General features: G+C 39.2%; 1 protein-coding gene across 2 annotated transcripts in view; it reads left to right on the top strand.

The window, feature by feature from the left end:
• Positions 1-22,986, top strand: part of AFF3 (ALF transcription elongation factor 3) — a 325,784-nt gene that overhangs the window by 173,215 nt on the left and 129,583 nt on the right. For both annotated transcript variants that reach the window (XM_074535783.1, XM_074535782.1), the window contains exons 5-6: positions 15,555-15,641; positions 21,058-21,094. In XM_074535783.1, the coding sequence (XP_074391884.1) occupies positions 15,555-15,641; positions 21,058-21,094 (124 nt within the window). The remainder of the gene's footprint in view (positions 1-15,554; positions 15,642-21,057; positions 21,095-22,986) is intronic.

The raw sequence follows: 22,986 nt of genomic DNA, 5'->3' as shown, positions 1-22,986 counted from the left end.
TGATCAACTTGTCCTTCTGTTGCTGTTTGGGTAAGATTTCTCCCCCTACATCTCTATTTAAAATGCAGTTGTTCATTACCAAGAGTTCGTGGTCTCTGTGGCCCAGCACTTGGAAGAGAGGAGCAGCTTCCTTGACACAGCTCTGGTTTTCTGTGAAAGGTTTTCCACACAAACTCAATGACCCATGTCCCCTCACTGCTGGCACTGCTGACTTGGAGCCCAGTGCTCTGACACACCTCACTGATAAGGTACCAAGTGGCAAATGCCCTCCCTTGCTCTGGAAAGGGTCTGGGTGGTGGTGGTGTGCCTGGGGCCACCTCAGTCTTGTCACTGTAGAGGAAGCCAGGGACTCCTGCACTGGAAACTTGCCCCTAGAGCAAAATCTGTGTGGAAGCCCCTCTTCAAAAACCACAGTTAATGTCAGGTAAGTTACCTTTTTTCCCCCTCAGTCTCTAATTAGACATCCCAATTATGCAGTTTAATCTAATTAAAGTAATGATGCAATTATACAATAATTGATACATAATCGGCATGCAAAAACCTGTGTAAGTATTATTTAACCAAGAGAGTAAATTTTAGATGAACCTTTTCAGTCTCTTAAAAGTATATCATTTTAGCAACCAGCTTGAGGAATGGATTTTGCCTACTCAAGCATTTATAAATCCTTACTGCCACTAGTAAAATTCCTTTTACTTACTATTTATGGGCATTTAGCTCCCATTGACTTCAATGGAAGTTGCCTCTGAGCACCCACAGACAGAAGTAAAGCTTAGAGCCTCCAAAAGGCTCACCAAAATTATCTCATCCAAAGATGGCAAAGTGATATGAAGTCATTTCAGGAATGCCTAATACTGGATTACCTGCTGCTAGAGATGATAAAAAAATAAAATAAATCTTATTGTAGATTGCAAGAGGAGACAGCTCTATGGTACCTGTACTGGTACTTTCTCAATAAACCTTACCACTTAAGATAATTTTTTTTAATTAACTGCAAATTGCTTTCTCATTATCCAAAATAAATGTGCAAAATGTGCATATTACATATGCACCGCACTTGCAAATATATAAACTAAGCCTTAGCTGTGTATCCACCTAAGGTCTGATGCACCAAAATGATAGTGTGAATGGGGATGCAGAAGTCCTGGCTCTGATGGTACAAGGAAGAACCTGGTTTTCTTCACTCATTTTTCTGAAACAGATAAACTGACAAGCATGTGTTTCATTGTATGAGGATGTTAGCTGTATCTGCAATAGCCAAAGACCCATGTTCTGAAATGGCATCAGAGACCTGGGGGCTTGTCTGATAAAAAACAGGATTTCTTCTCATCCTTGGATAATACTTGCTTTAGCCTACTCCCCATCCCCTTTCTGTTGTGCAGTGAACTGTGCACTCTATATGGCTTTTTCCCACCCGTGATGTAGCTGAATATCAGCAGTATTTTACCCTTGTTTTGGGAAGCACCGTGGAATTAAACATGTCTACATTTATATAATATTCTTTAAGTAATCCAGCATGCCTGGATGTGTGAAGAAATGAGAATGGCCTGTCCCTTTCTTTGTCTCTGTTGCGTAACTCATGCTTTAAACTACGTGTGTTGTATTGAGAGATGTTATAAAATGAGTTTATTCAAAAGACCCCAGTATCTGTGTCAGTGGAACTATTTACAAGCAGGGAAATTTCAGAGGAAAATGTGAATGTTCCCTGACAAGCAGTCACTTCAGCTTTTGTTGTTGTTGTCATTTTTTGCACGATTTGCTGCTAAGGTTCCAGTTTTAAGTGTTATTACCCATGCGTGTGGAAGTATAATTTTGATTTGATCCATATTCTTTTTAATGCTAAAATTGCTGAGAAAAGCCTTTTAAATTTGGTTTCAATTCAAATATGATGGGTTTACTGTCATTTTTTAATTGTCGGTATTCATATTGCTAGTGTAAGGGTTTAATCCTTTTCATGATAGACATTGAAAATACATTTTTAAAAAGCCTACAAATGAACAATTGTTCATTCCTGGTGATATGAATTTGGTTCTACATACAGAGTCACTGTGAGCCTGCATATATGGCCCACAGTTTCCAAGCTTAAGAAGTCACAGGTGCTTAGGTGACCCTCTGGTAACTGGTAAGGATCACATAGGGAGAATTTTTGTCTCCCAATGTTTTTTCTCCCTCCTACTGTGTGTTTTCAAACTGAATGTAAGAGGACAGACTTGGCTAGGCAGTGTATACAAAAAGTTTCCAGTGCATACTGAGTCCTAGTTCTTTGACCTAAAGGATGCAGTTATTTCAAAGACAGGGAAAAGAAGCCTTTCCCATGCCTTTCTAAAGTGAAATTCTCTTGTTGATGGGCTACACAGCATCAGTAGGTCCGTCAGAAAAGACTGCCCAGGGATGAAGTTGAGACACCATCCATGGAGATATCTGAGAGGCATATAGATGTCTCTCAAATATCTCCATGGGGATATTTGAGAGGCAGTTGGGGACCTGGTTTATTGGTAGACTTGACAGTGCTGGATTAATAGATGGACTTGATGATCTCAGAGTATTATTTACTCAGAGGTCTTTTCCAACATAAGCAATTCTGTGGTTTAGTAACAGAGATCAGGAGATGGGAAGAAAGCAAGGCAAAAGTAGCTAAAAGGTATGAAAAAACTCAGCAGGCATACTACTGCACAAAAACTCCCAGAACTCTAGCATATTTATATTCCATGGGAAAAGTCAGCATAAAAGCCTGGACATAAATGTCCAGTTATTTCACTGTTCTGCTTACCTCTATTGCTAACAGAAGTCTCATCACTGTAGATTGCAGGCAACATCATCGTGCTAATTTTTCACTAGTCCGTATTTTTTTAGCAGCAAACTCACCCATATTTATCATAGGAACTTGAGTCAGAATTTGCCAACAATTTGGGGATTCTGGTAGGCCAGGGTCTGCTGTCTTTGGTCAAGATACAATAACTACCAAAGTACAGCTGATCTCTTATGGCTGAGCATGATTTAAAGGAAAATCTTTGAAAGAAGTATAACTGCCTGAATTACAACTCTTTTATATGTTTTTAAATGAGAATGTAAAGGCCAAGGGCATTTTTTCCTATTTAATACTATTAAATCCATCATTAAATATCTCACTGAACACTGGGAGAATTTAATGGTGCCCTCAAGTGCCGATGCTGATGCTTGACTGTGTTAATATTGTTGTATATACAGATACAATAAATAACACTTAGCTAAGGTAGTGTTAGCAACCTTATTGGGTATATCAATACAAATAGTTGCACTAATGAGATTAAGCATCAGAAACCAACAGCAATGTGAATTGAGGCACCGAGGCTAAAATATGAATAGGGATTCAACACATTGAACCTATCAATAAAACTGAACAGACTCTACTAAAAGCTTTACTGCTAGTTGGCATTAAAGGATTAATTTGAAAGTACAGTTTTTATCTTTTCTCATCTCACTTTATCACATCCTCTGTCTTAAAACTCCTCTTTTTCTGGTGCACAAGTATTATGAGTGCTTCTATTTGCTGAACAGTCTGCAAAACCCTTGGCAGGTCATGGTGCTTTGCCTTGCTGTAACACAAGTTCCCTTTGGTTGATGTAATCCAGCACTGGGAATGCACTGGGTTTGTACCACTGGTATATTATGTCTGGTATTCTGAACACAGATTTGCACTAGTTGAGTCACTTCTAGATCACTCTTTCTTCTCTCCACACTACAAACTACATCCTTTGGATGTAGCTGCCTTGCCCATGCAGATTATTTTAAGTCACCTTCTTGCAGGAGCCCCAAATGTTCATTATTATAATACTTTTTTACCAGTGCAGACATCTCCAACTGACTCCATTGCATTTTGAGGGTATTTCTAGTTTATGGTTTTATTGCTAGTAGGGAAAAAAGCTTTACGTTGTTATCTTTCTTCTGATGGGCTTCTATGAATGCTAAAGCTTAGAAGGATATATCCACTGCTTTGTTTTTACTAAGAAACTCTTTCAAAGTGAAAAAGAACTGACCTAAAGGACTAATTTTAATCAACAGGGGTGAAAACCTTGCTTGGGCAGAGAAATCCCTGAAGGCTTAAATGGATATTAATTGCTACATAGACATTATCTGAACCTTCTCATTTCAATGAATTGCAATTTGATGCTTCTTATAAAGAGAAATCAAAAGAAATTAATGTTTGCTACCATGATACAACCTTTTGTGATACTCAGTATTTTAAATTTCCAATGCAAAGGCAATTATTTCTGTTTCTCTGCACTCTGAAAAATAGGTAACATAATTAAGTAGTGGTAAAGATATGTCCTGTTTCCTTTTTCTTTATGTATTACTTTAATTTTTCCACATGATTTCTAAGAGGTTAAAAAAAAGAAAACATATACATCCTCATTTTTTAAATGTCAGCAAAGGAATGTTAATTATATTGTAAAGTGGATAAGTAAATCATGTAGTTAAGAGCTCAAAAATAAACAAGCATTTGTAACCATCTTATTTCCTTGCATACCTCTATCATAATGTAGCCTATAATTTCACAAACACCTACTGTTTGCTGGCAAACATATTGAGGAATTTTTTAGAGAGTCATAAAAACTTTTGCTAGCATCATTTTTCATATCATTCTAGCTGTAAAACCAAGCTGTCTGTGGTGAGAGTCTGGTACAGCACTGGCAGAGAATATCTAGAAATGGTGAGGCAGCCTGACATGCTGTCCCACAAAGGTTTGCTGTGCCCCATACAAGGCCTTCAGCAGTTCAAGTTAAACAGTTAAAAACTGTTTCAAAGATCTACTTATTTTGCTTTCTAATAATTTTATGTGATTTTCATTTTAGTTAAAATGGCTTAAAAACCATTGCCTTTTTTTAAAATAGATGCAAATTTCTGGTGCAGACAATAATGCATAAGATACTGATGTTAATCTATTTTTTAATGAAATAAATGTTGTAATGGATAAAGCCAGAACATATTTTCAGAGTTGAAAGAAATCTTCAATGTATATTTTCATACCCTGTACTATTTTTTCCATCTGGAACCACAGATTGGCTTTGTCACCCTCAGTGCCATCTATGTCGAGACAAGGGTTTTCTTAAGGGACTTTCTGACTCAAGATTCTTTCAATCTTAGTTCCAATTTTATGAGTTGTAACTCATAATAATTCTATGGTACTTACAGAGATTATGGGGATGCTGGGATGCCTAATTCAGGTTTGCAGACTACCTTGCAAACGAAAGCCAGTGCGTATAATAATCACAAAATACTGTTTCAGGGCTTAAAACAGACAGAGCTTGAGACAATAATAGCTTTGAGAAACACACTTAATATAAGCACTAGACAAATGTAAATTGCACAGCTACAGAATGGTCCCCTTCACTGCTCCATGGCTGTGTTTGCAGCTAGAGAGAAGCACACACACAAAATGAGCTTTAACAAGAAATGCCAGATTGCCTAGGGACATCTGAGGCAAACAAAGGGGCTCTGCCTGCCTCTGACAGCATTGCAAAGGCCACCCCATGTGTTGCAGGGAGAAATTGTATGTGCTGTTTCATGCCCATGGAATCTTGAAAATATGGAAGCTAAACCTTAAGGCATCAGTGCTGGCTCCTGAGCACAGGACGGTGAGCAGAGCTCCCAGCCAGACAGGCTCCCTGCTTGTGCACAGTGCCCTCACTGTGACTCCTGACACACAGTGCTGCTGGCAAGCCTAACATCTCTCTGCACAGCAGCAAGGGATTGGCCTCCAGCCCTCTCCCCACTCTTGTAGAGAGGATGGTCCAGATCTTAGGTCCACTGATGTGCCCCATGCTGTCTTTCTGCAGGCAAGAGTGTTGGGCAAATGCCTCCATTGTGTTTATCCCCACACTCAAATCCCCAGGGTTTATTGTGGTGCATCAGGAGCTTATGAAATCAAAAGCAGCAGAGGACAAGTATTGACCATAAGTTATTCATACAGAAGAAAATAAGAAACTTCTGTTTCTGTGTTTTCTAAAGCACAATGGGACTTGCCTTTCTCACAGTCACTCCTTTTGTGGTCAATACCTAACATTCACACGTGAATGCAAATGGTTCATGTGTTTTCTTGACTTACAAAGTATGTATTGACAATCATAAATACTGAGGATTTTGATAGACTGAAAAATAAACAAGAAAATCACACTTAGCTGCATTTTAGGTGTGAGTCTGAATGGTGTATCTTATCACCCAGAATGACTAATGCTCTGACCTGTGTGGCAAGCCAGATAACTTCAGCCACTCTCCTCTGTCTTGAACCTATTATCCTGCATTTGGCTGAAGCACATAATTTGGAAAAACATCCTTTATCTTATGACTTGAAGAGATGAAGATAGGCATTTCCATTGCACTGCATCCCTGCAACGAACCACCAGCTCATGAGAAGCTGTTCTTTTTTCCCTACCTTCACCTTGCCATTTGGTTCTTCTATCCATTGCTTTAGAAGGTAAAATACACACACAAGATGTGTATTGTAGCCCTAATGACCTTAGTGATTTTTGTCTTTTTCTGTTATTGTGGACTGGCAACAGTTTGCCCTGACGTTTTAAGTCATGTCTTGTAAGTCCTATTGAAGATGTTGAATAGAGGTTCTGCCTTTCCTGGGGACACTTCACAGTTAGCTCCAAATAGGTTTGCTAGAAGTCATGTTACAGGGGGTTTTCCCCCATGAAGATGCTTACACAAATCAAGCCTAGTAGCTCTTAGTGTAACAGAGCTTTCATCTGTGATCTTCTCTGTTCCTTTTTTTTTTCACTTCTTCAGAATTCCCAGCATTTCTGAAGAAATGTGTTCAAGGAAACATACTATTACAGCATTGGCATAACCAGTTCTGTTGTGCCAGTGGATTGAGCTCTTTGGGCAAGAGTATGAGATGTGGGATGTTTGTTTTTAGTTTCCTGTCCTCTGATTATCTCTAACACCTTTCTGGGTACAGTGTCCCAGTCTATGGTATTCCTAATTTCTGGACATGAACCTATGTTCAACTCTGTATACCTCTGTACCCTTAGCTGAACTGTTGCCTTCAGACATCACATTGTGCCACTGTGCTACTTCTAGAATACAAACCAGCAAGATTTAACATCTTTCTGTCAATTCAGATCTAGGAGGCACATGATGTAACCTTGAGAACAGATGGCTGAATTCACATACACTGAAGCACACAGTGCTACACTGATTTCTTAATCTCATTCAGAATAAATGACTTGTATATGAACAGATTCCCCAAGTTGTCAGAGCATCATAAACAAAATTGTCTGCTAATTGCAGTCAGCCACATCCATGCAAGGTTGTCCAGGAAGGATTTACAGGCTGCTTTCCTTGCAGAGCCTCTTTGTTTTATGGCAGGGAAAAGGGAAGGAGGGGCTCTGTCTTGATGCTCAGCTCTTCAGTCCAAGGCTCCAGCCTGCTGTAATTTTCACCTGTAAATTTAACAGATTTAATTTAATTTCACTAACAAACCACAAGTGCAAAACCTCTTGGAACTTTACTTTATAGAGCTACATTTGACAGCATTTAAACTTCTAATACTTTAATTCTGACTTTGTTCTTTTTATGGATTTTTCTTACCCTCTCTATCATCTTTTCACACTGACCAATTTTGTTGTAGTAGCACAGAACAGAAGTTTCCTTGCTTCTTGTTATGGTTGGCAACCTTCACAGGTATGTTGGCCAAAAGGCATTTTGGTTGTGCTTTAACCCAGAGCACAAGGTACATTTACTTCATGTGGTGTTTGCCCACAGCTTGTGCACAGAGCACACAGGCATCACTGTGTTGCCCCTAAGTTCACAGAGGCTGACATGCTCAATCAGTTGGCTGAACAAGCTGAGCTAAAAATACCAATTCATACCCACTGGTGAATCTCCACTGTGGGTGCACAAAAGAGCCCTTTAAGTGAGGCCCAGGCTTTCAAGAACCAAGTAAGTCTTTATGGTACCCCCACTCCTCTTGAAGTGGCTTCAGGGGTATGAAATTGGAATTAAGAACAAATTAGACTAAACCAATGACCTGTTATTTCATCTTCTGATCAGGGAGTGATCCAGGACCACTAATGTACCTATCACAAATCTTCCAGACTCCCACAACATAAGAGAATGGAAAAATTTGTTTTAAAAAAAATAGATTTTTTTTTCCCCACAAAATTTGCTTCAATGACCTCCCTGCATTTAGCAGTGTATTTTTGTCTGAATTAAAGGAGTGTTTATATTAGAACATTGCATGCTTTTGTGGAAAAGATATTTCAGTATTGATAAATATTTACCGTGATGGTATTTCTGTCTTCTCCAAACCGCAGATGTTTTCCCTACTAAATGTGTCTGGTTTTCAGCTTTGAGCATTTTTTTCTGTGCTTTTTTGTCTGTATTAATACAATAATCCATCAAAACAAGAGTAAGACCCTGACCAGTGTCCTGCTATTTTTTTTCAATAGCCTTTGTTTTAACTTCTTGAAATGTTTCAAGAGCAATTCTGAGGCCACTACCATTGCCTAAGAATTAACATGCTTGTTGCAGTCTCTGAAAATGTCAGCTATATGCACTTTTTCATTATTATCTGAAATCATGCAGAGATCTGGACCTTGAAGTATCCTAGGTCTTTTCCTCTCCTTTTTTCCGCCCCCCACTCCCAAGAGGCAGCTATTCATCTTCATTAGCCATCTTCTGTTAGCTTGCTGCCAACTGAGACTAGAAAACTAGCTGCATCAGTCTTGCATGGCAATTCAGGAATTAGAATCCATAGTCCTTGAGTGCAGGAGGTTAATGCACTAATAAAGATTGTACCTTGATTAACCACATCATCTCAGCTTGCCCAAGCAAGGTTGGTTTTCAGACAGTTTGTTGCATCATATGGCTCAATGCATTCATCTAGAAACATAGCTCCTTAGCTAGGAGGAGATATTCATCTTTGTGACTAAAGGAGAAATTGTACCTTTTTTTTTTTTTTCATTACAGTGAAGAATATTTAAAAAAAATAAGGAAGATGTCTAAATGCTGTTCTGGGATTTACCTGTAAAAGAATACCTTCCTTTTCTAATAAGGGAGGAGAGAGAGGTTTGCCCTAAACTCTGATATGAGAGAGCATGATATGGTTTATAAGCTAGTTACCTTGTTTCTGGAATGAAACCACATTTCTTTTAGGTATTCATAACTTCTTCTAGACTTACAGGCTAATTTATTCCCCCCCCCCAAATGAATAAAAATTTGCAAGCCTCTATGTTAAAGAATTATAATCATACAAATGAAGGACCTAAATAAGTCAGTTTGATAAGTAAGCAGCTGTAGCCTTCTTTTACATTTATCTGTCCTAGATTGCTGAACCTTGACTAAGTGTTGAGGTTATTTTCAGGATGGTTCCACTAAAGCAGAGATAACATATTCCAAACAGAAACTTATTGCACTGGCATTTCTGATTTGCTGTAGGGCGAATTGATCCACAGATCACGTTGCAACTGCTCATGATTTAGAATGGTTTCGTTCTGTAGATACCAAATATCTGGAGATTTAATGCTGAACACATTCTTTAGTGCTGCAGTCGGCAAAATCTCTTACCTTCTTCCTTTTCATGGGTCTAATATCTCTTTTTTCCTTCCAGTGCATGCCTGTGAGCACACACACACGCACAGACACAGACACACACACACACACTCCCAAGTCCTGTTACTATCAAGCAGTTTCTGCTGATGACCATCTGTGCACATCTGAAGAACCAAGCACAGCAAAAATGGCACAGTCACAAGCTACACAATTACTTTCATTTCTTTGTTTAGAACAAAAAATATTCCTTGACAAGCACTTGCCCCTGGATTACCATGTATCTTTGGACATTATACCAATGAAGTCTAATGAAAGGAATTCATATTACAGAAAGCAGCAGAGCATTTGGAGAGCCTTGGGACTGGTGCCAGAGGGGAAATGTGGTAGAATGTGTTTGCAGCAGATTGCTATGAGAAAGTGACTCCTGAAATCATTTTAGCAGGAGTAGGAGAGACAGAAGAACTGCTGACTGAGGTTCACTGCTGAACTGGCACCCAGCTCAGTGTCCTTCCTGCAATTCAGAACCATGATAGGGAGCTCACTGTAGTTCCCTTATTTCATCCTTCAGTTAGTGGGTGAAGCCATGTGTGCCGCTTATCTCAAGTTTGGAAAGCATTTTGCATCATACATGGCAAATATTAATTATAAATTAAAACCCACCCAAATGAGTGGAGAGAACATAAGTGAAAAAGGAAACAATAGAAGCTGGAAAATTATGACATATTTTGTCAGGTGGTGATGGTTCTGAATAACAAGTTATCAAAAGGATAATGACCAATAAGAGATGCTCAAATGGAAAGCAGAAAAGTATCCATTTCTCCAAGGAAACTGTGGGGCTGATGAGGAAGTGGAAAAATGAGTTCTAAGTATGGATAAGTGACATCATAAAGAAACAAGATGAAACAGCTTGATCTTTCCATTTTATAGGTGTGTATTGGAGGTTTGGATTAGAAAAGTTGCAGCAATGACAGATACTACAGGAACCAATTTTGAAAAAAGAAAATTGGCTTTTCACATGATAGGAACCTTACCACAGTGAAATACTGTCAGCTTCAACACAGTCCCCAAAAGTTTCAGTGTCTGACTCTTTGCTTTGGATATTTGACACTAAAATCATAGCCATGTTGTCAGCTAGTGGCAAGGAAGCTTCATTGAATTGAAAGGGATATTTGCCAACTGACAGCAGTTAAAAAGGGAGACTCATGTTAAAAAAAAAAAAAATATTGTGAAGACAGAAGAGTAACTAGATTAGAGGTTCTCAGACTGTGTCTTGTGATCGCTTGCTAAAGGGTCTTGGAAAGCTCTGCATTAGTATTGCATGGCCTTGACTTCCAGCTGAATAAATATATTTAATGCTTCCCTAAAATCTGCATTTCAGTGTAGGCAACTACAAAGACAGATCCTCTCCAGTCCCCCTGAGCTAACCAGCAAGAGTATTTGCAAAGGAAAATTATGTCTCACAAATCTCCTATAATTCCTGTGACATGTCAGTAGAGCAGTGGATGAAGTTGAGTCAGCTAAAATAATTTTCGAAAGGTGTTTGACAGGGGCCTTTATGAGGTGCTACAAATATATCTTAAAACATCATGTGTAGAGAGACAAAATATTATGAATCAAAAATCAGCTAGGTGAGCACAAGCGGAGACGAGGATTAAACAGTTGGTTTTCTTAATGATCCAGTGATAAGTTCTGGTTTTGGCACTGAGTGAACAGCAAGATTATGCATGTGGTAAGACTTTAAATCTAGATGATACCCATCTCCCTGCTTGTTATTAATTAGGATTTTTCTGAATCAGTTCAACCATTCCCGGTATCATGTGCCACACAGCAAGAGTGATGACACTAGATAAATAGCATTGCCTTAAATCTAGAGTGAGCACTATTATTTACCTCTGCATGGTACTTTTCCTGAAAAATTATCAACAAGCTAGGGTTAAAAGCTCCAAACAAAACACTGCCAAGCAGTCATTAATCCCCAAGAAATGTGTGGTTACTTAATTGTTGCTGCAGAAACTGAACTTGGAGCAAGGATATGCAATACTATAGATTTCTTTATTTGTAGGTTTTTCCTTCAGTGAGAAGAAAAGCCAAGTCGTCATGTTGAGTAAGATTAACTAGGCTTGGACCTTTATAGCTTGTAAAAGTGGACATTTATGTATGACTGCTGAAAAGTGATTTACTACAGGGAGAGACGAGCAGAGTTGCAGGGTTGTAGAGTTACAGTATGCATGTGAATGAGACCTGCCATCACCACCAGCACCAGTGCAAAACAACATTGCTGCAACTCTCACAAGGAGAAATGTGTGTTACAAAACAGAGAGGGTCTCTGAGCTGCTCCTTGGGCAGCTGCAGGAGGAGGAGGGCAGTCATTGTCATCTCAAACAAGCTGTCCTCTAGTTAGGCAGGAGATATCATTATGCACATATATTTTTAAGCAGCCTGGTCAGGGCTTCCTTCTCTGATCCAGAAGTCTTTGTTTTCCCCACTTCTGGACCCCAAATGTCTTCTCAGTACTTTATTTAGTTGGCAGTGTTCAGGCTTTAGGATGAAGTTAATCAGGTTTGAAGAAGACTATAAATTGGTTTTAAATTGGGCCATTATCTTGTAGTGGCTGGAACATTTTCTGGTGCCAGGTGTTTCTGACTTATTTTTTGTTTGATTTCTGCTAAAAAAGATCCTGCTTTTTTTCTCTTTCAAATTTAAAAAACCTTTTGTGTCAATCAATGTTCTATCACCAGTTTGAAGGTGCTAAGGCTCTTAAATACATTTAAATTTTCATTAGTCCTTTTTAAACAGTTTTCAGTCCATCAGGTGCTTTTGGCAGTACTGCCCAATGCCAAACTCCAAAGACAGGGAATTTTCCTGAGAAGAGAAGATGGGCATGAAAGTTCACTTTACAATAAAAGTTGAGTCTTTTCTGTTTAGTTAGTTAAATAGTTGCCATTTAGGCTTGCATTTTCAGACATTTCACACCATGTACCAAAAAGAAAGATCTCAGTATAATCATATGTCCCTCCAGTGTTTTGAATCTGTCTCAAATATCTTCAGATAGAGTCTAAAATCCTAAGACTTGGCACTCTTGAACATATTCTGGATTTGTTTCTGCTTGATCTTGCAAAGTGTTGACATTTTCTGGACACCTATATCTTTTCTCCTGATTTTTGAGGCTCTGTTTTTGGCAGCCAGAAGGAGACTCTGCGCTTAGTTTAATGTTTCTATTTTCAAGAAAACATTATACTACATCTAAATCTTACCACTCCTCAGTGCTGATTGTTGTTTGGGACATTTTTCATGGTGGCTTTCTGATTCTTTTTTCCTAATTTTATTTAATTTTATAGTTTTCTGAATTTCAAAGTGTAGAGATAAATAAACTATATCAACACAGTATATTATTCGCAATAATACACATCTCAGGATATTATTCTAGTAAATTCATATTCAGGTATTCATGATAAAGGCAATTATTAACCCTGGTAGATATCAGTAGTATTACTAAATCTTTGTGTCAGAAAGGGTAACATCAAATTTAAATTATGCAGAAAGCTCTATTTTATACCACAACTGAAAGTAAAGAAGGAGAAGAGAAAGTAGTTGGGGGTAAAAAAAGAAATACCATTAAGGCTATTTTTCATTGAAGTGTGGATGAGAAATAATGTTGGAGAAAAGAAGAAATGAAAGATTCTGACATGTCAAAAAAAAAGGTCACCCTTATTTTTAATCAACACTCTGGTCCTTTTCCTGGATGAAGGCATCATTGTCAGACTCGGGCAGGCAAGGTGGGAGGAAAGAGCTCTGCTGCTGTAACAGATTGGTTCATGCTGTCACAGAGCAGACTCTTCAGGAGACATCTCCCTGAAGGTGACAGTGGGGTCACCAATTGTGTAACCTGGAAGAACTGGCTCTTGAGCAAATGGCAATGACAAGCACTGAATGGAATATTTCACAAGTAGGATAACTTTAGGTCAAAGCCACCAGATGTTCCCAGTCTGGCTGCCCCCATTCTTCAATTGACAGAGATAACACAAAGCATTGCCCTTCGGAAGAAAGGGACACTTAGTCATTCCCATGTGTTCTTTTGGACTCAGCACCTCAACTTTTTGTAGGAAAAAACACTTTGGTTGGGAACAGGGTTTTAGCAGTGGAAACATCTCTAGTCTATGTATGCAATATCACATTTCTCACAAAATAAATGGTCCTCCAAGGGAGAAGTAAGAAAAGCAAGTACCTTTTTAGATAACAGACTTAGGGTTAAATATCCACATTACAAATCTCCTTTTTGTCAATTTATAGTCATACACCTTACTGTTGGAATATTCCTTAATACCTAATTCCTTAATCTTTTGCAAACAGTAGCACATGTGCCAGATACTTGAGGCAAACAGCAATCTGATTGCCTATGTTTTTTGCTGCCTGAGTTTTAAGAAGTTACTGTATATTAAAAATTGCTATATACTGTTATTGCTGGCACTTATCAGATAAGGAAGTCATAAGATGAATGATCTGTCTCAAAGAAGTGAAAAGCAAAGCAATTCTGATACTGAAACTGCAAACCAGATGATGCTCTGATTAGAGGCATGCACATAGATTACAGAAGTATAATAAATCATGCAACTTTTTAGCCTCAAATAAAATAAAAGAATGCAATTTTTATTAGGAAATAAACTGTTTATCAAGAATGCTTTAAAGGTGACATTTATTGCTAATAAACTGTGTTGAAAGGGCTGGTCCTTTCATTGGCAGAACAGCCAGAGACTTTCCACTATGTAAAAAATGCAGCAGCTCAGTCCATGCCGGGTCAGGAAGCAGTTCTGTCAGCACTAATGAGGAATGGCCAAGAGACTCACACACGCTTTTTTCAAACAAGAACATTTCTTTTCTCTTTAAAAAGGAATGAGTCATGGAAATATAACGCCAGTATTATTTTGGGAGGCTGTGGATCTCTGCATGGCTCCCTGGAATATCACTGAGAAACAATTCCACAGTCAGTTAATGGTAGCAAAACCCAGCAAAGCATCTGCCAGGCAGACTCTTGATAGTGTCAGCAATCCCTTGCTTATGGGAGGATGTTATTGGCTCTTCAGTTCTTCTAAAATACAAACCAACTTTCAGGGTTGCCATGCTTGGCACTATTTCTCATATTAATTCTCTTAAGTTACTGTGTGCCAAATACTGTGGCTGTTGGTGCTGAGCATGTCAAAGAAACATGTCCATCCCTTAATATCCTGCACTAGAGAGGAACAAACTTCTTGCCTGAAGTGTTTCATTTATCCCTTCCCAAAAGCTGCCTTGCTTTGGAGACCAACTCATTCAGACTTGAATCATAACAGTATTGAGCAGGTGCCTACCTTCTACCTGAAGCTCTGTAAAGGATGACTACATAAAAGTCAGGTCAAGCTACATCTGTCTCTTAGGTATGAAAACATGTCCCTCAAGACAAAACAGGGAGGAGAAAAAGGTGGAGTGCAGCACCCCTTGTCTGGGGCTTGCCACATGTCTGTGTCCTGCAAGACACAAACACATTGGAGTTAGGAACTTTCCTTCACAATAATAAAGGCAATTTTAGGAATTAAATGTTAGCAAGTGGTAAGTATTTACCATTCTGACCTTGCCTGTGAAATCTTTTTTTGTGGTTAGTCCACAGTGTGTACCCTGTTACCTGGTCATGAACTGAAATTTCTATTCCCATCTATAAAAAAATGCACTTGTGTTCATCTCACCAGCCTGAATACATTCTGTGATTAAAATGTATTTGCGGATTGTCAGAAAAATCAAACTTTTTGCACTTAAGATGAATTATCTATTCAGGAAAATGAAACAGTGCTTAGGAACTGCTCTCAAGAGTCTGTAAAAATCATTGTAGCTCATGTTTTGTCTAGATTATAAGAAAACTGGGCATTTCCTAGAAGCTGCAGTAACTTAAATATTCCACTGCCCAGGTACTCTTGCTAGTGATATGCTATCGTTGTCTCCTTTTCTACTGACTTTCTAAATGCAGTTTGCTGAACAATATTGTTTTTCAGGAGATGACCCATTCATGGCCTCCACCGCTGTCAGCTATTCACACACCAGGAAAGGCAGAACAAAGCAAGTTTCCCTTCCCAAACAAGGTAAGGCATTCAACATCATGGGGAAACATTCCTCCTGCATCTCGCAATGTGGCCTACACAAGGACATAGTGACTGAGGTCTCTGGGTTGAGGTTGATGCCCTGATGATGATCTTCTTCTTGTGTATATGCCAGTATTCCCTGTTTTTTCCCTTCTTACAGCCTCAGCAGGGCTACACAGTCTGCATCTCTTGGCAGCAGAACTGAAGGTGGTGTGGGGGTCACAGGTGCCTCGTGGGAATTCAAAACCACAGGTGTCTCTGGTGGGATGTCCAGATGGGAGGGCTTCTGCTGAGGCTCCTGGCTGATACCTTAGGGCACAGACAGCAGGGGAAAGTCCAAAGCAAAGGGAAGCTCCTCCTTGCATCCGTTGCTGCTGTGTCATTTGGCTTCACCAGCTGAGATTTTGGTTGAAACCTTGGAGGAGGCCTTCACTAGTACACTGGCCTCTAGTTGGGGCCTGAGGATTGGCCATACATCTTCTGCCACCAGCCTGGCTTCAGAGGGGCAGCTTTGCTAGAGAGGCAGTCAGCCCAGTGCTGTGATGCCCAGAGGGGCCACAGAAGCACTTGCCACAGAAACATTTGATCCCCCAAGAGACCAAAGCCACTAGTCCTGCTGATGCTCCCTTAAAACCAGCCCCACCATTGGATATGTATCCACAGAAGGATGCAGTGCAGCATGGTAAAGCTCATCAGCACAAGCTTGGGGAAATCACATTATTTATACATGGTAAGTCAGGAGGGAATGAAATCAACTGTCTTGTGCAAGAGCCAATAAATTTCACATTGTATCACCATATACTGTGTAGATGTCACAAGCATATTTCATGCAGCATTCAAGCTTGAAAGATGGCATTGATGCTGTTTATAGTCTTTCTCCTGTTAAAGCAAGCTCGTTTGGCAACTTTTAAGTCCATTCTGCAAAATTTAGTTCAGGGAATAATTATAACTACAAAGCCAAGAAAACTTCATTTGCCTACAGAAAAACAGCTTTTCTGTGGATGAGAGTGTCACGATTTTGAAGTATCAGGGGTGTAAACCAAGACATCTCTGGCATGTTATGAAAGAAAAAGAAGGAAATAACTCACTATTTGCTTGTTGAAGGCAGACAAATGACTGAAGATGGTAGGTGAGGTAGAGACTTGTTAAGTTAGAGTAAGTCCTGTAGGAGAGAGGTGGATCAGCAGCTTGCAGGCAAGTGAAGTGCCTGATAGGGATGACAAAGTGAGTCATGTGAGTCATGTGAGAAATGCAGTGCTGCATTTCCTGCCACAATTATCCCCACATGATGTGTTTGTGTGGCACATGTGCAGATGTGCAAGGCAAGGCACCTGTCAGTGGGTCTGTGTGGCCATCGTGAATCCACTTCCTCATGACTAAATGTATTGTGATAAATATAGGAATAGGAGAACCACAGAGCAGAGAGCAAAGATGCATGAATAATGGTTGATATTGACTTTCTCATCTTCTCTCTGCCTGTTCATCCATCTCTCTGGGAAATTTTCTCTTATTTTGAATTGCAGAGCCGTTTCAGAGATCTACCATTCATATTTAAAGATCTTTTCCACAGTGGTTTCCTTTTCTCTTGCCAAAGTAGAATTTCAATTTTTTTTAAGCTTAGGATGAACAAGATTTCATCTAGTAATATATGAGCATACTTTTGTACATATAATAACATCACAACAGTATTGTGGCCTGGGTGGTCTGCATGGCCACAAATTAGCTTTGTGTGTGATGGGAAACAAGTACCTTAAAAAACTCACCCGAGTCCTGGAACAATTCTGTATTACTTGCCATAGATTATGAACAATCCTGTATTACTTGCCATCACTATGCCACTTCTATTTTAAAATATTTTAAAATAATTAAAAGCTATTCTATTGCTTAATTGGTAATCTGCACAGTTACAGACTTGGGAAAGGATTTGCTTTTCAGACTCCAAAATGCAAAAAATGGTTTCCTAATTTTTTAAACATGTTTTTCAAAATTTCATAAGCTAGCTATTGCTTTTCACAAATGCATGTTGTAAAATCTTTATCGGATGTCATAGGGAACCTCTCCAGAGCTCTTGGAAAACTTTCCACAGGTAAGCTACGTAGCTGTCCCTATTTTTTAAAACCTGAGGATGACACCAAACTTTCGTGGATCACACGTTATTCAGATAAATGGGTCTGTCAGTCAAGTCGTGACCAAGGCCAATAAAGAGACTGAAAGGCTAAAATCAGGGCAACAGCTTCATCTCTAAGTTAGAAGTCATGCACAGTAGCATGATTTCCTTTTCAGTCTTAAGGGCAGTGTTGAGACATCAGTTCAATCCATTTGCAAAGACTCTTCCAGCAAGAGAAGCAAGTAGGCTGCACCCACTTTTAACAGAAGACAGTTCCCAAACATAAAAATACTCATCATTTTGAGAATGGGAAAAAGAGAAGGCTCCTGCCCTGTTACAAGGATGCAAATCATAACTACTTTTCTTTCTGTAAAAACTGAGTGTCAGCATCATTAGTTTGCATTCACGCCACGCTGCTTTTAACCTGCAATTCAAGTAATTAGCGATCTGACACCTTGAAACTTGAAATTTATTAATTAGGCTATTAAAGTTGCAAAGGCCACAGAAACTTTGGCTAGAGTGGTTTTGAAATCAGTCTAGTAAAAAAAAAGCTAAATATCTGAGATTTATATATCACAAATATAATGGAATTCAATATTTGAAACTGCACATGTAGATGCATCAATGAAAACAACTGAATGCCCATTTGATGGAGGGGATGGATGTGCATATGCTGTAGTTCTATATGAAATCAGTCCTCATTAGCATGGGAGGTTTGGATGGATTCACAAGAATGGGAGGAGAGTCTGGGTCAGGTTTGACACATGTGGTAGTGTCCAGTAGGTTTCCAAGTACTATGCTGCTGGAGGAGCACTACTAGAGCCCTGTCCTTTATGTAATGGAGGGCAAAAAGTTCCATTTCCTCTTAACTTTGAATTTTCTTTCTCACTGGAATTAATTTGTACTCTTGAATTTACTTGGAAGGGGCAATGACAGTCTCTTTATTTCTTGTTTTTCAAAGCTTAAGGATAATTGATTGAATGTGTGATGTGACAGGCTGTGTGTGCTTTCCTTTCTCCTATCTCTGCCACACTTCATTATGTACAAATAATCAGACATTTCTTGATTTTAATTTTATTTAAAGCATCTTAAAAAATAAACTTTAAATGAATAATTAAATTTGTAACTAAGAGCTCACTTGATGCTTGTTTGGATGAGCTTTCATGTTCAAGCATTAACTCTCTTGTGCAGAAAAAAATGCTGTTAATTCTGCTGCCTGCTTTGCTCTCTTTCTTCATTTTTACTGTGATTTCTTGTCTTGATAGTTTGATCAGGTGTTTTATTTCTGGTTGTGTATATGTGATATTATGGGATCAGCCATCATTTTGTTATTTGAGAATTAATTTAGCCACTCCAGGAGAACTGGTTTCTTGTCACAAAGCTATTGGGTGATTATTCTCAGCAGATGCTAAGTTATCGTAGTGATGTTGTTCTTTACCAGTGCAATTCGTTTGCTTTTTCCTTTCTTATTGATTTTAACAAGCTAGAGGAAATGCACTGGACAATAATCTTCAGAAATGAAGGCTTCACCTTTTTTTAAAGTTATATTCTTTTTTTCCTCCTTAGTGAGAACATTCTGTATTTCTCTGTGAGATATTTTTACTGCCCTTTGGCAGAGACAAGAACTGTACTTAGCAGCTAAAGGGGAAGGTGCATTCTTCCTGAGGTTAATGAAAAGGTAAAAGAGTCAGCAAGATCTTTGTTTAGAAGTTTCAAACACTTTTACAAATACAAATACCCCTCAAAATTACTGTATTTCCTTGAACTTCTCCAGGTACATAAATTCTCTGTTTTGGAAACTGAACATGCTCTAAAAGCCTACTTTTATTGGGAGTGTGGTTGGCTACGAGAATAGCATTTAAATTCAGGTGTACATGCCACTACATCGCCACTGCAAGCTGATCTTGATTTTTTAAGATTACATTCAATCACGAGAAAAAAACAGGCTTTAATCTCTCTCCATCAGAAGCATTCACAAAAAGCTGATGCAATTTGTCAAAAGTACACAATTTCAGATTACTGAGAAGTTATTCTTGGCATGTGAAACATGGTACAGATCTTTTCATATTGCAGTAGATGGTAGAAACTCTAGAAAACTTGCCCAAAACTTTGATGTCTCACATTACAGGTATGTAGGATGGAAGTAAGTTGCACATGTGTACTATGGTATTGAAATTACAGATCACATCCCTGCAGTCTGGACAGAGCAAAATGTGCAGATTGAGGGATTCTGATCAGCTGAGCCCTCAGGATGCCAGGACCTGCTGTCCAGCCAGCCTCTGTTTTGAGGGCCCACAAAGGCCCTGGGTCCCCAAGCCCCTGAGGAATTCTCCTGAGTGACTTAGCAGCACAATCTCAGCCCAACCAAGTCAGAGCATCCTTGGTTCTCTGGGACTTGCAGTTCCTCTCCCCATGAGCTCTGTGTTTTGCTCATCCCTCTGCCTCTGTGGACCAGGATCTGGTCCAGTGCCCAGTTCCTCACCAAAAATGACCACATGTGTTCCTGTGGGTGCCTGGCCTCTCTGGGCAGCCTTAACTGCAGCTGTAACTGCAGCATGGATATGAGGGGGCATTCTTGTGTGTGTTGTGTCTGGGTTATTCAGAAGCAGAGTTACATACAGAATACTTTTCCTGCTGCCATTCATGGCAAAGTATTGTTTTTTCCCTTGATTTAATTATCTTTTTGCTATGGTTTATATTTGTATTTATAGGCTTTTAAAATATATATTTTTGTGAATGCAAACAAATTCTGTGAGTAAAACTGAGTGAGGTAACATTTGCACTTGAGGGAAAAATGGTCTGATTTACTGCACCACATCCACAGATATTGCAGTTGTCATACAAGGTCGACCTTGTAATCTCAGGGAACCAGAACTAGTCTGTATTTTCATTCTCTGATGCTGTCAATGTCAACATGTAAAACAAAAAGACCAGCTGTGCTACTACCTCAAGAATCCAATGGTCCATGAAACAATATTGGCTTTCCCCCTGTCTTCTCATCTGAACTTGTAGAAGATAATAGACGAGTTTTGGCTGATCAATACATGAGTAGTGAGCAGGAAAGTCATAACAGCTGTACAAGGAATTGCACCATTAAGGGGTTGTTGTGAAATAAGTTTACAAACATAATAATTAATGGATTTTCCAATAAATATTGGTCTTATTCTTGTAAATGAAAATTACTTTGAAACCAAATGAACAATCATCAGTGCTGTTTGTACTGTTAAGGTTATGTTCAATAAGTATTGCAGCAAAAAAAAAATTTGCAAAAAAATAATACACCTTCCCTTTTTTCTGTTATTACTGTAGGAGTCACAACAGGGATCTACAGGACACAGCAATACAAGTAAGTACCAACTCATTTTCTGGCTTCATTGGGTGGAGGGGTAGACAATGATTTAGAAAAAGAAGTGGCTGATGAAGTAAGGGATCCGTGAAAGACTGGGATAGCACAAAGCCTCAGCAGGCAGTACTCAGCTATCGACAAATATGGAGAGCTGAACTGAAGAGTGACCATCAAAATGTCAGCTCTTTTGGTGACCTGGGGAGAACAAAAAGTTTTCATTTCACTATGGCTATTCCATTATGTAAATGACAAAGACTGAAAGAGCAAAAGAGTGGGTTTTTTGGAAAGCCAGAAAAGAGCTGACCTACTTGCACAGTCATATCTAGACTGCCAGAAAATTGTGCAGAAAACTTGTAATCATTTATCTTTCATACACAATGGTATATTTTGTGGCTATTGGACAGTAATAAGGTGCATAAATCTTGCCAAAATAACACTAGATAACATTTCAAAGACCCTAGGGCCATGAGTCTTTTTGGCTAGCAGTGTGGGTAGGGGAGTGATGGGTGCTTGTGTGGCTCCTGCTCAGGGCTTTCCAGTAGACTTCAGTTTACAAATCATGGTGCAGATCAGTAGCACTTTTATAACATTTAACTGTGGTAAAAAACTTAACATCTGTATTGAACAGGAAGATTGAATTGTTCTGCGAAACAGAATATTAATCCTCTCCCTTGACACCTCTGATGGTTGTTGATGTTGTCTTGCATATGAAAAATACATGATTCTAGCCTGCTTTCCACATAAAATTATCACAACCAGAAGAATTATTTTGCTAGCTTCCTGACCTATCAGCCAACACAAAGCCCAGTTTGCAAATTGCAGGGCTGTGACTGAAGGTGAAAAATGCCCTGAGCTCGTAGATAGGGCTTTGAAAGGGTCTGGTCAGCCACTGTGTGAGGGAAAAAACATCCAGAGAGACAAGACTGGGACATACAGGCTTTTAAAATGGTGTGGCTCTTCACTGGGGAAAGGTCAGCATGAGGAAGACAATGTTGTGAAGAAACATGCAGTGGTGTCACTTAATTGCTGGCATTGGTTTGATATTGCTGCAAGTACCAGCACTAAGGAAATAATAAAAGGCAAAGGGTATGAGGTTCTGTCAGAAAATAATGAATACAGTAATGAGAGAAAGAAGCAGAAAAGAACCGTAATAGAGAGGGCTATGCAAACACAGGCAGAGGCACAAGCATGACAAACACACTGGCTGAGCTGAGGGCTTTGCAATGACATCAGAGGCCACAGTAGTTGGCCAGCTTTGGTCCTAGCTGAGTATTTCCTTCTTGCAACACTTGAATAAAATAGGTTGTTCTGCAGATTTAATGAAACCTGCATTCCTGTGTATTACAAAATTGATCCTATAACCTTACAACTTTTCCCTGTTTCTTACTCCTGTGGTCTCCGACCCCACTTCACTTCCTATTGTCTCATCCCTCCTACATCCCCATACTCCAGTTTCTCCTCTCTTCATTCATCCTGCTCAGTAAAATCTGCAGCTGGGAAGAAGCTACACTTGGTACTGCCTAGCTGATGGCAACCAAGTGGAAAACAGCTGGACCCATGCAGAAATATTTTCTTCATTGGTGGCAAAGTTAGCATCACTGTTGGGTGCCCAGACACATTTTCTAACATCACAGAGAGAGCCTGACTGCCTCTGAGAGCTGTATCCATGAGAATTCCTGTTGAAGTGGTGGAATAAGATATCAGATTAAACACAGTTAGAACGTGTTTACCAGTCATCTATGCCAAACTCAAGAGAAACTTGGGAAAAAGTTATTTAGATGTGTGGTGGGTTGACCCTGACTGGACACCATGTGCCCACCAATTACTCTCCTGGACACAGGAGAGAAAATACAACAAAAGGATCATGGATGGAGATAAAAACAGGTAGACAG

Source organism: Zonotrichia albicollis, chromosome 2 (genome assembly GCF_047830755.1).
Source record: "Zonotrichia albicollis isolate bZonAlb1 chromosome 2, bZonAlb1.hap1, whole genome shotgun sequence".
In the NCBI taxonomy this organism is placed as follows: Eukaryota; Metazoa; Chordata; class Aves; order Passeriformes; family Passerellidae; genus Zonotrichia; species Zonotrichia albicollis.
This window is presented reverse-complemented; position numbering and strand designations above follow the sequence as displayed.